Below are 15,270 nucleotides of genomic sequence, written 5' to 3'. Positions count from 1 at the left end.
GGATCAACTTTACCTATAAATATTAGTATACAGTTATATTATGTGCATTTAGGAAAGAATAAAGGTCTTTTTAAAAACTATCTACTGAGCTGGCCAGAACCAGCTCTTGAGGAAGTCTATTCCACACTTTCACAGCTCTTACTGTGAAGAAGCCTTTCTGTATTTGGAGATGAAATCTCTTTTCCTCAAGATGTAAGAGTGTCCCCTTGTCTGTGATGATCTTAAAGTGAATAACTCTACACCAAGTTCACTATATGGACCACTTATGTATGTATACATGTTGATCATATCCCCCCTCTACCTCTTCTTCTCAAGAGAGAATAAATTCAACCTTATTTCTTCTTGATTGAGTCACAGCCCTGCTTTTCAGTTCAGTTGACCACAAGTGACTATATTTTTAATTGAAACATTTTAAAATATGTATGCCCTTCCTTTAATGTGATGCGTGCTGTGATTGTAATTTAAAAAATACCTCCACAGACCTTCCATTGTCTGCAGAAATAAATTATAAACATTTCATCAAAATGTTTTCTGTTATTTCTTCTTAAAGATTCCTAAAATATGTCTCATTTTGTTTTCTTGACTTCTCAAGCTGACTGGTCTGATCCTGATCACCATGGTTTTTCTGGCTTGTCTTCTGATGCTGGTGATGTACAAGGCTCTGTGGTATGAACAGCTCACTTGTCCTGAAGGTTTCATTTTCAAGGTACTAGCTCAACATATACCTTAAACACTGCAAAACTTTCAATCAAAAAACTATTATCAACAAGGTTCTTGTTCTGCTTCCCCAGTCTAAAAATTGCAAATGTGATCTCTATAACTAATCCAGTTGTAGTGAGATAGCTATAATCTCAGCAGAGCTGGCAGACAGTGACTTGATCCAAATAAGATCTTGCAGATTATAGAAAACTTTAAACAAAAACTTGCGCAAGTGAACATCCAATAGGTTAACAAAATCATAGTATGTCTAGCTCCAGCAATTATATGTGATCAGAACTGAAAATAAAGGCACACTAAAAAGAAGGTCAGGCTAGGTATACAGAGCATCCCCTAGCTACAGATTGAAGAAGGAACAAAATTGTTTAAAGGCAACCAAACAACAATGCATTTTTAAAATGACAGACCTGATGCCAAATCCTACTCACGATCTAGTTACTCCTGAGCACAGAGTTTTTACCCAACCTTTTTTTTGTATAATTGATACTTTTTTTGCTGCTAGGAGTCATGGATATCTTTGATTTTAGATCCCAGTTTACATACTAATGATGTATTCAATGGACAAATTGAAGAAAAGAAAGAGATTAGTGGTCTTTTTTTTTTGAGACTAAAGAATATTCTGCTCTCCGAGTTACACATGTCCTGGAATATTTTTATCTGGAAAAGTATATGGAGTACATGGTCCCCCAGAGCCTCAGATGGGAGGTCACACCCCAAAGAGATAAAGTTGATCTTAACTAATGATTTATTTATTTTAATAAAGTAGGAGTTGGTTTCCTTAGTTTTTTATTAGAAAGAAAAAAGTGTAAACTTGTTACCTTAAGGGAGGAGGTTAACCCTATTAAAGAGAAACTTCTCCCATTTAGGAAAAACGCTGACTATGTAAATAGAGCTGATGTCCTTAAAAAATTATTAGAGAAGGAGGATGCAGAACAGAGATCCAAAAAGGAAAAGAAGTATAACGGAGACTTAAATGATTATTCTTCCAACAAAGTCTTAAAATTGAAATTTGAAGAGAATGCTAGTTCTATGCCATCTACAACTAGTGGAGGAGTGGCGCAGCATCCAGTAGGTACAAGTGGAAGTAACATTTCTAATAACTCCACTGTTCCTAATACTGGGAAAGGGAGACCTCCAAGAGGTAGACTCCCTAGCTATATGGGCCATAATGGGCACTACACCCCCGCTGGTTACAATAACGGTCCAGGTTGGAGGAGTTATCAGTACTCCCCGGTTTGACGACATCATCAACTGAGAGGAGAAATTAGTCACTATAGACCTTACAATCGACCCAATGGAGGCAACAACATATGGGGGCCTGATGGCCTATATAGACCCCATTGGGGTTCTCACAATGGTAACAGATACACACCCTTGTCAGATAACAATCAAGACCCTTATAAGGGAAATGCCATAACCAGACATCCTCTACATACCCCTAGAGGTGATTATGGATGAGTTTTTGGAGACGGTGATTACAACAACTCCCCTAGAAATACCAATAAACTAGAACAGCCACATTTTTTCCCAAGGGCAATAAAACTCAAAAAAGGAGGTACAAAACAAGAGAGGGTGCAGAGGGAGAGGAAACTCAGGGCCAAAGAGAAGAAAACAGTAAGCAATCAATGTATTTTTAATTTAAGTAAACAAGTACTTTCTAGGAAAGAACAAGAAGTCCTTAATCGAGGTTTAAAATACTGACCTCCCAAAAAAGTAAAAAATGTGACACCTTTATCGATATACAAAAATATATCAGAAAAATCAATATCAAACAATATTTGATATCTAACCTTGCTTGTTCTAGTAATGTATGTACAGGTAATACTGGCACAAATACAGCTAATTTGAATAATTATGTTCACACTAAATTATCTAATGTTTCCCTCTTTAACCCTCCTGGGACTCTAGCTTCCTCTTTTTCAAATCCTCTGGGATTTCGTTTTGGCAGACTTGGACAATCTCCAGATTCAACCATTTAGAATGAGTAAAGATTTCAAAAAGGGATTAGAATCTTTATGTGTACATAGGGACATCATTGTCCGTCCTGCAAATAAGGGGGTGGAGTATTGGTCCTTGACAAGGAGGACTATGTAAAAGAGATGAAACGTCTTTTGTCTGACCAAAACACCTATGTCCCCCTTAACTGTAATCCAACTGTAGAATATAAATTTCCTTTACAACAATTGAATAATAAAGCATAACGCCATATTATTAGTGGCATCAATTCCATAACATTGCGTATAGGCAAGTATATAGAGGAGTTCTTGCAACCTTTGGTGGTTAATACTCCCTCGTACCTTAAGGATACAACCCATGTTTTGAATCTGCTTAGTAATATACAATGGAAAAGTGGGTACATTTGGGCCACAGTAGATGTGGCCTCACTGTACACCATAATCTCCTATGAACATGGGTATACGGCAGTTGAACATTATCCAAATACAAATACCTCTGATGTTCTACCTGTTAGTCAGAAACAATTTATTTTGGAACTTTTGACTTTTGCTATGATGCACAATTGTTTTTGGTTTGGGGGACGATATTTTTTACAATGTGGCGTAGCCATGGGAGCTCAGTTCACCCCAAGCATAGCGAACTTGTTCATGGCTAAATGTGAGGAGAACATCATCTGTGGTGATCTGATACCCCAGTTGGTCCTTTGGAGGAGGTAAATAGATGACATCCTCCTTCTATGTGAGGGGTGTATGCACTCCTTCCAGTCCTTTATGCAGGAACGAAATGTCAATGATAGAGGCATTCTATTGAATTTTCAGGCTAGCACTGAGGAAATCCATTTCTTGAATCTAAACATAAAAGTGGTTGATGGCCAGTTTACCACCACAACTTATTTTAAGGAGACAGATAGAAACTCATACATACCCCTGTCCAGTTGTCATCACAGGTCATGGCCCAAATCCATACCTAAAAGTAAATTTCAGTGAGTTCATAGAAATGGCACTAATCTTATTGACTACTTTTCTCAAGCAGAGGTATTAAAAAACAGATTTCTTGAAAGAGGGTATGACCTGTTCGATATGCGCACTCTTCGTCCTCTCGATCCCGGCTAGTATAAATAACATGAGGGGTGACACTATCTCTCAGGCCACTCCCCCTGACGATGTCCTCTGTGACGAAATGCGTCAGTCGGGGCCAGAGAGAGTGATAGAATCACGCCAGCTGGGACCCAGACGTGGACGTGCAGCACGAGGAGTAAATTTGGATGCCTTTATTTGCGGTTTCACATGTTGGCTTGTGAGTATTTTTTTTTTTCAAATAGTTTTTATTGAATTTTGTCAGGTTAACAAAAACAAGCTTGCATTTGACATATGAAGAAATAAGAATACAGTCTACAAGAGGCTGGAGTAACACAACTTCAATAGCCTAAATTTGCAAGCGGAGGAACATTAATTAAAGTCAACTGGATGATATGGTTCTCCTGATGAACCGAATTGAGATTGGTAGTATTGACTGTGAAGCTAAACATCAAGGGGCCTCTGTTATGAGCGTGAAGCTGTCTTTAAGTTGAAAGATTAGTACATGAGGATTTCGAAGGTCCTCTACGTGTAGGGAGGAAGAAGTGTGTGGGCGTTCGGGCTTAAAGGTGGTTTGGTATATACCGATAAAGGCTTACCCAGGACCCAATCACCCCTATAGGGACCATGCTGTGAATGGGTGGGGGCCAGGGAGTCTGTATGAGAGTTAGGCATGTTTGGTATTTTTTAGGCCTAATAGAATGCTCCAGTGGGCTGTAGGGTTTTATTGGGAAATGGGGAGGAGGGTATCTAGTAACCTATCCTGTTTGAACCTCTATTTGGGTCAGAAAGGGGCGAAGCTTGGATCGGGGAGGGGAAGTGGGAGGAGTCCAGGCATTATTATAGATGCTGTATAAATATGTATGTGTAGGGGAAAGTGTAGGGGGAAGCCTGGGGGAGAGGGTCCAGGGTTATTTGAGGATTGGGATCCGTTTACGGTACTCCTGGTAATGGGGGTGAGCCGGCGGGCTGCTTGGACTGCCTGGTTGACTCCCTAAAGTGGAGCCAACATGCCCATGTGTCATTGAATTTGATTGGATTATCTTTTGCTTGCCAAATGAGTCTTTCCATTTCCGCAATCCTATCCACCCGTCAAAACAAATCTTCTACCGTGGGGGGGGGGGGGTTGTGTTCCTCCATAGGGCTGGGACACAAAGATTGGCGGCGTTAATGAGGTGTATAGTAAGGGATTTTTAGTAGGTGGAGGGAGACACGGGGGTGTGGTGAAGCATGTAATGTGCAGGAGTGAAAGATGGGGTGTAGGTGGTAATTTGGGTGATTAAGCGTTGTATTTCTGTCCAAAATGGTTGGATGATGGAGCACTCCCACCATATGTGTAAGAGGGTGCCTCTGGTTGAGTTGCATCTCCAGCAGATAGAAGGAACGGTTGGGTGGAATTTTCGGACCTTATCACGCATCCTGTACCATCTAGAAAATATTTTATATCTATTCTCTTGGGTGGAGACGTTAATAGAGCCTTTGTGAGTATGACCCAGTATTCGTTCCCACTCCGCCATGGTGAGATCTACGGACAGCTCAGACTCCCAGTGTCGTATGATCATGTCGTCTTTAATTTTGTGATTCGAGATCAGGTGACGCTGGGGTTCTTCACCGTTACATAGCAATTCAAAAGGTGTATAATCTCTGTGCCAGCTTGAGGCGGGTCTGGTCTTTGTAAGAAAAAGCCGGAGTTGTAGGTAAGTGTAAAAGGGGACGTTATATTTCGGAAGTTTAGAGGACACCGACAGTTTAGAGACCCAGAGGGAAATCTGGGTTGTGGTCTAATGGGGTCATAGGGCTTGGGGAGGGTGTAAGCGCTAGAGACTTGCATGCTACTCTAAAGATTTGCAATGTAGCTCCGATAAGTAGATGTGACATGTATGTCTTAGGGGCGGATTTGTAATTAATCCATGGTAGGTTGGACAGCGGTGTACTAGCGAAAGAATCCTCCAGTGTGATCCAGTCCTTATCGGGGTGGTGTAAGTGCCAGTCAACAATCCTGGTTAGGTGACAGGCTCAGTGGTACTTTTGGAGGTCAGGGAGACCTAGGCCCCCTGACAGCTTGGGGAGGACTAATCTATCCCAGCTTAATCTGGGGGTCTTGGCTGCCCAGATGAAGATCCTGCACATTCGTTTGTATGAATTGAAAAAGGAAGTGGGTAGTCTAATGGGTATCGCTTGAAAGTAGTAAAGGAGTCTAGGCAAGACATTCATTTTCAAAATGGCAGTTTTTCCTAGCCAAAAGAAGCAGCCTAGGTGCCATTTCTGAAGGTCCCCTTGTATGTTCCGTAGCGCAGGTTGAAATTTTCTAGCGTACAGGTCTTTTAGGTTGATCGGTATTTTGATGCCCAGGTATGTTATTGCGCTGGATTCCCAGCCGAAGGGAAAGTTGTGCTTGCATTGCTTGACGAGAATGTTCGGTAGTGTTATATTGAGCGCTTTCAACTTCATGAAATTGATTTGAAGGTTTGATAAAGTTTTGAACAATTTAAAATCTGCTAGTAGGCTAGGGATAGCGGTAACAGGCTCTGTGAGGAAGAGCAAGATGTCGTCCGCATAAGCGGCTAGTTTATGATGTTTATTGAGGATTTCTATGCCCTTGATGTCCGGGTTGTCACGCAACCTACGGAGCATGGATTCCAGAGTCAGTATGAAAATCAACGGTGATAGGGGGCATCCCTGGTGGGCAGAGGCGTAACTAGAATCTTCAGGGCCCCGATGCAATAAACCATGAAGGGCCCCCCTGACCCCCGGACAGGGCTCTTGTCTCCGAGCCCCATGGCGGAACACCAGGGTCCGGTCGCAAGTGGGTGGCTGCATGTAAAGGAATCGATTTCTTCCCCCCCCCCCTGCTTCTCCTCCTCTCCCTCCAACAGGCATTCAGTGGCTGCAGGAGGAAAATGGAGAGATGGGTTCCTCTATGTCGGTGTTTCTCAATCTTTTTCCAGTCAGGGCACCCTTGAAGTGGCTGCACTGCAACCACCCTGCAACTGTGTGTATTGCATGCAGTTGCAGCATAGCGATGTTGCATCTAAGGGGTTAAAACATATTGCCTCTTTACCGGCTGTCAAATGCCTCTGAAAAGCGATCTGAGCATGGATCACTTTTCAGAGGAACAGCATTTTTTTTTGCTGGTACTATGAACAAGAAAAAAAAAAAATCGGTTCTAATGGGACAAATATAGGGGGTCAGGATTAAAAGCGCATACATAAAATGTACATATATACATGTAAACACACATACATACACACAAACACACACATACATAAATATACACACATATAAACCAGTGGCAGATGGTGCTCAAAATTTTTTGGGGGGCGCAAGCAAACTGAAAAATTCTTTAAAATACGCATCAATTGCAGCCTCACTGTGCACATCAATTGCCGCCACTGTGCACATCAATTGCCACCACTGTGCCCATCAAACGCAGCCACTGTGCCTATCAAACGCAGCCACTGTGCCTATCAAACGCAGCCACTGTGCACATCAATTGCCACCACTGTGCCCTCAAACGCAGCCACTGTGCCCATCAATTGCCACCACTGTGCCCTCAAACGCAATCACTGTGCCCATCAAACGCAGCCACTGTGCCTATCAATTGCCACCACTGTGCCCTCAAACGCAGTCACTGTGCCCATCAAACGCAGCCACTGTGCCCATCAATTGGCACCACTGTGCCCTCAAACGCAGTCACTGTGCCCTTCAAATGCAGCCACTGTGCCTATCAATTGCCACCACTGTGCCCTCAAACGCAGCCACTGTGCCCATCAAACGCAGCCACTGTGCCTATCAATTGCCACCACTGTGCCCTCAAACGCAGCCACTGTGCCCATCAAACGCAGCCACTGTGCCCATCAATTGCCACCTATGTGCCCTCAAACGCAATCACTGTGCCCATCAAACACAGCCACTGTGCCCATCAATTGCCACCCCTGTGCCCTCAAACGCAGTCACTGTGCCCATCAAACGCAGCCACTGTGCCCATCAATTGTCACCACTGTGCCCTCAAACGCAGCCACTTTACCCATCAAACGCAGTCACTGTGCCCATCAAACGCAGCCACTGTGCCTATCAATTGCCACCACTGTGCCCTCAAACGCAGTCACTGTGCCCATCAAACGCAGCCACTGTGCCTATCAATTGCCACCACTGTGCCCTCAAACGCAGCCACTGTGCCCATCAAACGCAGCCACTGTGCCTATAAATTGCCACCACTGTGCCCTCAAACGCAGTCACTGTGCCCATCAAACGCAGCCACTGTGCCCATCAATTGCCACCCCTGTGCCCTCAAACGCAGTCACTGTGCCCATCAAACGAAGCCACTGTGCCCATCAATTGTCACCACTGTGCCCTCAAACGCAGCCACTGTGCCCTCAAACGCAGTCACTGTGCCCATCAAACGCAGCACCTGTGCCTATCAATTGCCACCACTGTGCCCTCAAATGCAGTCACTGTGCCCATCAAATGCTGCCACTGTGACCCCCCTGCCCGCTCGCAGTCTGCCCGGAACTTACCCTGTCTCGGTGGGGCAGCGGGTGACGGCGACGAGTGGGGTTCTTTATGCGTCTCCTCCCATCCTCTCCTCCTGATAGGCATCCAATAGCAGCGCCTGTCGTTTCAGCCAATCAGGTGACGGGTAACAGACCCGAGCACCTGATTGGTGGAGAGGCGGTTCAGTGTTAGGAAAGCGAATATTTATTCGCTTTTCTAACACACCTGGGTGGACTGTGAGCGCCAAGCATGGCACTCGCAGTTCATTTTTTTTTAAGCCTATTAGTGCTTTAAAAACACCCCTGCCTGTGTAATTCAGGCGCCCGGTGTCCAAAAAGGGGCCAGGCGTATGAATAGGGGGGCATTTGTGATAGAGGGGTGCCTGGAGAGAGGGGGCGGTGCCCATGCGCCCCTATGGACGCACCACCACTGATATAAACACATACATACATACATATACATACATGCACACACACATGCACATACACACACACATACATACATACATACATACACACACATGCACATATACATACATGCACACACACACATACATACACACATACATGCACATATACATACATGCACACACACACATACATACATGCACATACATATAAACACACATACAGTAGATAAAAAACGGCAGTCCTTTACCTTTAGCTCTTCCTGCCGGGTACTGCACTGTAGGGGGAGACAAAGAGCACAGCACACACTGCTTTCACTTTGTGATCAATGTGACAAGCTCCCTGCACAGTGCCGAATACAGTTCGGCTTAGAAACGGGGAGCTTGTCTCCGCTCCCCCTATCAAAGTACTGTATACAGGGGGCCCTCAAGGGCCCCCTGCAGCAAGGGGCCCGGTCGCCATGGCAACCTCAGCGACCCCTATAATTCCGCCACTGCTGGCGGGTGCCGTTACAAATCGGGAAGGCGTTCCACAGGTGGCCGTTGATACTAAGCTTAGCCGTCGGGGAGGAGTACAGGGCCAGGATCATCATTACGCATAGCGTTGCCTCCATATAATCCCAGGCCACCCTGTCAAACGCCTTCTCAGCGTCCAAGGAGAGAAAAAAGCCCTGTGTGGACGTTTTGGAGAGCCAATGGTGGATATTGAGAGCCTTAATGGTGTTATCCCTAGCCTACCTGCCAGGAACAAAGCCAACCTGGTCCAATGAAATTAGTTTGGGTAATAGGGATAGGATTCGATTTGCCAAGGCCTTGGCATAAAGCTTCAAGTCTACATTGAGAAGTGAGATCGGACGATAGTTGGAGACTATTGTAGGGTCCTTGTCTTGTTTGGGGAGGAGCGCAATATGCGCTTCCAGGATGTCTCTACCTGCAGTGGCAGAGGACGAGACATCGTCGAAGGCCCGGGTGAGGTTGGGAATAAGGATGTCTGGGAAGGACTGGTAATAACTGACCGTCAGGCCATCTGGGACAGGACTTTTGCCTGGTTTCATCTGTTTTAAGGCCGCCAGGATCTCATCTACCGTGAGTGGGAGATCCAGGTTTGAGGATTCTGTTGGAGTAATGGGGGGTTGGCCGTATTGCGCTAGAAAATCCGTGAGAAACGTTGTGCGCTCAGGGATAGTTTTGGATGAGTGTGCGGGGGGAAGATTGTAGAGTTTGGAGAAGTAACGGAAGAATTGGTCAGAAATGTCTTCGGTGGTAACCAGGGTTGCACCGGAGGGGTTTTTGATTTTGTGAATAACGTGGGAAGCTCTCTTGCTTGAAGTGCTCTTGCCAGTAGTTTACCCGATTTGTTGCTAAATTCGTAAAACAGTTTTTGGGTCAGGGCAAATTTACGTTTTAGTTTACCATTAAGTTCATCGAGAAGTTCCTCCCTAACCTGGGTTAGTTCGGCCAAAGAGGAGGCAGCTAGCGAAGCTTTATGTGTACGTTCTAGTGTGCTGATGCGTGTAGTAAGTTCATTGACACGTGCCTGCTTAGCTTTAGAACGTCTAGCGGCTAGGGAAATGAGTTCCTCCGCGTATAACACATTTATGTGTGTCCCAGGTGGTGTGGGGAGAGATGTCCTCTGACGTATTATCCTTGAAATAATGTGAGAAGCTTGTGGTTATCTGTTGTACGTTAGCAGGGTCAGTCAAACCCTGACACCTGTACTCTTAGCGAATTATACACTAAGCTGCTTTCCCGGCAGCCTGAAGGAATTTCCGACAACAAATGTTCGATGTGAGCTTGTTGTTGGAAACTCCAACCGTGTGTAGGCTCCATCGGACATTTTTTGTCGGACTTTCCGACAAGCAAAATTTGAGAGCTGGTTCTCAAATTTTCCGAGAACAAAATCCGTTGTCGTAAATTCCGATTGTGTGTACACAATTTCGACGCACAAAATTCCACGTGTGATCGGAATCAAGCAGAAGAGCCGCACTGGCTATTGAACTTCATTTTTCTTGGCTCGTCGTACGTGTTGTATGTTACCGCGTTCTTGACTTTCGGCATTTCCGACAACATTTGTGCGACCGTGTGTATGCAAGACAAGTTTGAGCCAACATCCGTCGGAAATAAATCCAGGATTTTGTTGTCGGAATGTCCAATCGTTTGTACGTGGCATAAAACATTTGATACTGATGGAGACAAGGGATTCTGCTTTTTCTCTGCCGCCATCAGTAAAAAAGCTTTCCACACTCGATGGTAAGTGGTGTTGGTCAAATTGTTCCTGGCTTGTAACAGTGTCCCCACCACATTCTCTGATAGTTCCAAATGCCTCAATGACCCCCTTCCAATCTCCGTACTGTTGACTTCAATCTGCTGGGATTCAGATGATAAACTCTGTTTTGAAGCAGGAAGTCTTGGCAATTCAGCAAAGGAACAGTCTGCTCCAGTTTCATACTCAATGCCAATGTGAACCCTGGCCTCCTGGGCCAAAAGGGAAGAATGACTATTGCTGATACTTTCTCCCTCTGGATCTTCAGGTGTACTTTTAGTATCAAGGGTACTTGAGGAAAAACACAAACCAGATGAAAGTCCCAGGGTCTGCTTAGGGCATCTTGGGCTAAGGCCTGTGGGTCCCAGGCTTAGGAGAAGTCAAGAGGAAGCTGGGAGTACCCCACCTTTGGAAGATATTGCACAGATAGTTAGGATTGAGCTTCCACTTGTGGTCTATAAACCTGTGACTCAGGTGATCCGCTAAAACATTTTCCGATCCCAGAAGATAGGTGTCTGTGAGTGATCTGACATTCTTCTCTGCCTATTGGAATATTTGACATGCAATTTTAAGTAAAGGGAGACTTTTGGTGCCACCTTGAAGAGTCAGATAGGCAACCGTGGTCCAGTTGTCTGAAAAGACAAAAGAGCGCGCTGAACTTCATGTTCTTCCATCTGCCCTGGGAGTGATCACCCAAACAATGGGCTCCCCAGCCCTGAAAGCTGGCATCCGTAGTTAACCACTACTGGCCTTTAGAGGCACTAGAGGGACCCCCCTCTTCAGATTCTGGTAGATTGTCCACCAGTTCAAGGACTGGGCTACCGCTGATGAAACTACAATTTCTTGAGACAGGGAATGGTGATCCCATTGGTGAAGGAAATTGAACTGGAACATCCTCCTTCTCCACCTGGCCCATGGTACCACCGGAATGGTTGATGAAAGAAGGCCCAGATACTGCATACATTCTTTTGCCGTGAGAGTTGATTCGAACATTATTCTCCTCATCTGGACCTGTGCTTTTCTTTGGGGGAGGAGCACTCTGCCCAGCATTGAATTAAACTGAACCCCCAGGTATTGCAGGACCTGCGTTGGCTGCATCTAGCTCGTCTGAGTGTTGATCACCCAGCCGAACCGATCTAGTGTTTCGCAAAATCTGCATGACGTGATTCGGCAGAATTTCGCTTGAAGGGACTAGTAACAAGATATTGTCAAGATAGTGATATATTTGAACACGCTTGATCCTGAGAGTTGCAAGGTAAGCCGATAACATCTTTGAGAAGGTCCGAGGAACGGAGCAAAGACCAAAAGGGAGGCAAAAAAACTGAAAGTGCGCTCCCTCTACTGCAAACCTTAGGAAGTGATAATGCATTGGATCTATAGGAACGTGGAGATAGGCATCTGCCAGATCGATTGAAGCCATCAAGTTGTTTTCTCCCTTCCTCATACGATGCAGCAGCGTCACTCGTCATTGGTGGGATGCGTCACACGCGTGGCTGTGTGACGCATCCCACCAATGACGAGTGACGCTGCCGCATCGTATGAGGAAGTGACACATCGATAGAGCGGTGAGGCGCCGGGGAGTAGGTGAGAGAGATACCAGACGCCTGCATAACTTGGGTCCGCCGTGACCACAACCCATATAGTGGCTGATCTGTTTACATCTGTTGCTGTGCTTTAAAGATCGGTTTGCAGTGAAAGTGTTTATCTGCGTTTTTTAACACTGGTTACATGTGAGTTTTATACTAAAGATTTGAAGTGTTTTTAATAAATTTTCAAACGTTTTTGCACTATTGGAGTATCTTTATATTTTTCACATATGGAACGATCCCCGCACACGATTCTGTTTATGTGATCTGCCGATGTGACCCGTGTGATGTGGTCAACAAGCGTGTAAGCCCTAACACGAAAGTGTGGGCATTAGGAGTCGGTAAGTGGATTACCATAGGGAGTGGGATCACCAAACACTGTGGTGTGGTGGAAGTTGAAGAAAAGTAAAGAAAGCCTACAGTGAAAGGACTTTTGCTACCCTATTAACCGTTTTTTGGATGTTTTATGTTTTTATAAGTTTATCACTTGTCACTGGGTGGGCATTTATTTATTCATTGGATTTATTGTGGATTTTTTTTATAGGTTCATCTATATTAGCGCCATTGTGTTTTATTTATTTTGTGTTAGAAGGTCACTTATTTTTACACAGAGAAAAACACTTTGTACAGTATCCCTATTCTTTAAAGTGGCAGCTCTAGAATAACTGTGGTTCTAGGTCCAAGGCGCAGTGGTGGTAAATGAGGTAGGAGGGCTATTTAGAACTCATATTACCAACGGTTGAGATTATATATATATATATATATATATATATATATATATATACACATGTAGCACTAACTCACGGTGGAGCTGCTGGTTTAAGCGGGTCTGTTACCTTCCCTCTGTTTCACTGGCACTAGGGTTCTGTTGAGTTTACTCCTGGACAACACATGCACCAACACTGGAGTACTTTTCAATGCTTTATTAAAACAAACGACTTAGGAAGTAGCAGGAAAGAGGTGGAAAGGAAACTTGCAGAAGAAACTCAAATATTCTCTGGTAGGGTTCTCTTGACAAAAATGTCCTGGTAGAATTCAAATACTATTCGTCATGCGCTCCCCCGTGGGACACACTCCTTGTTCGTCTGGATAGACCTCTCTCACCGGTCTAGCAGCCAGTAAGCAGCACGAATCAAAGTCTCTGCCACAGACTTGTTTGGGAACAAAATCCGTACAATCCTCTGCCACAGGATGTATAGGGTTTTCTATAATGAAAGTCAGTCACAGTGCTTGAACCTTTAAGCCAAGCCGGCAACATTGTGCTGTATAGTTACTTTTGGATGCGTCCTCCAACCGAGTCACCAGGCCCCTCTATAGACCAGCACGCTGCGTGATCTCTCCAAGACGGGTCCTCCCCTGGGATCTCCTCGGTTGTCCAGCTTCGTCACACAGAAACGACAGCGCAGGACCATTCCTCGACCATGGTGCTAGGCTTCAGACAAGCCCCTGGACCCACCCCTACGCCGCTGTATCGTGGGCCTCCTAATCGGAGGACCACGAGGTAGCTCCTTAACGCATACCTGTCGGCCAGGGGGGCCAGCAGGTGGCTGTAAAATGAACCCCAAAATATGGCGTCTGTCCCATAAATACCCTCGCCCAGCATGCAACTCGGAGGACCACCTCCACCGAGCGTGCCTCCGAGACAGAGGAGCATCCATTCGCTTCAACACGTTGCCTTTCCAACCCTGACCAGTGGTAACAGCGACATCACCGGTCAGCACGGAAACACACACAACGTCAGCCAAGCTGGAACAGAGGCAAACTTTAACCTTCCTAACGCACAATTTATTAAATTTACCTAACCTGCGGTAGATTGCAAATCTACCAGCGCTACATACTCCCCCCACTACAATAGACGTTGTCCCCAATGTCTGTCCCAACACAGTAACAGTAACTCTCAAGCCTGAGAGCAAGCATTTGAGTTTCTTATAACTTTGGATAGGCAAAGGGAGAGAAAGGACAGTTTAAAGACACTATGAGACTTATATCTATAAAACATTATGTTTACAGCCGCAAACAAAACCACAGTATAATGGTACACAACCTCACTAAGTAACTAGCTGAAAAGCCTCCCAGCTCTATATATGATCCGGTAATCCCTGAAAATGAAACATAGTTAGACACACATATATACATCCTATACAACAGTAGGAGCAAAGCCTCATTAAAAATGAAACTCTCTTTCCACAACCTATACAAAAAAAAAAAAAAATATTCTTTAGGAGTCTATCCCTGCATAAGAACTCTTTTTTTTTCTTATAAAAGAAATCCGGCTAGCAAAAGAAGTCCTTGGATTTAAACACCCAACAGAATCTGTAGATCTTGACCACGCAGATCTCTTTACCCTGACACTATCTAGCTAGGTAATTTCAAAGTTCTGTTGTCCATAATTACCAGTAAAACCGAGGATCTGGCAAGGTCAACGATTTCCCTTCTTTATCCACAGTGGTAATAAAGTATACAACATTGTCTTTTCCCGGTCTGCAAATTACCACTTTATCGGCATAGATGTGCCGACCGAAGTTCCAATGTACAAAGCATCCGCTGAAACGTTCATCCATCCGGATGGAACATCCAGTCTTTCTGAAGGGCTTAGGTACAGACAAGTAGTCCCAAACAGCTTCACTGTACCAAAGTTCCCAATTAGCTTCAATCTCCTGCATAACATCCTAGGGCACATAGGGAAACTCCAATCCATACTCTGTGGCTACACGCTTGTTTAACATCCGTAGTCTCTCAATTCTTCCGCTGGCAAATATTTATTTACAGTCC

The 15,270-nt window shown here is 44.8% G+C and overlaps 1 protein-coding gene across 1 annotated transcript in view; it reads left to right on the top strand.

Annotated features, from left to right (window-relative positions):
• The window catches only part of CALY (calcyon neuron specific vesicular protein), a 79,494-nt gene that overhangs the window by 57,168 nt on the left and 7,056 nt on the right, over nucleotides 1-15,270 (top strand). Inside the window, exon 4 of the mRNA XM_073596926.1 lies at nucleotides 593-706. Coding sequence (XP_073453027.1) covers nucleotides 593-706 — 114 coding nt within the window. The remainder of the gene's footprint in view (nucleotides 1-592; nucleotides 707-15,270) is intronic.

Source organism: Aquarana catesbeiana, linkage group LG08, assembly GCF_042186555.1.
Source record: "Aquarana catesbeiana isolate 2022-GZ linkage group LG08, ASM4218655v1, whole genome shotgun sequence".
In the NCBI taxonomy this organism is placed as follows: Eukaryota; Metazoa; Chordata; class Amphibia; order Anura; family Ranidae; genus Aquarana; species Aquarana catesbeiana.
This window is presented reverse-complemented; position numbering and strand designations above follow the sequence as displayed.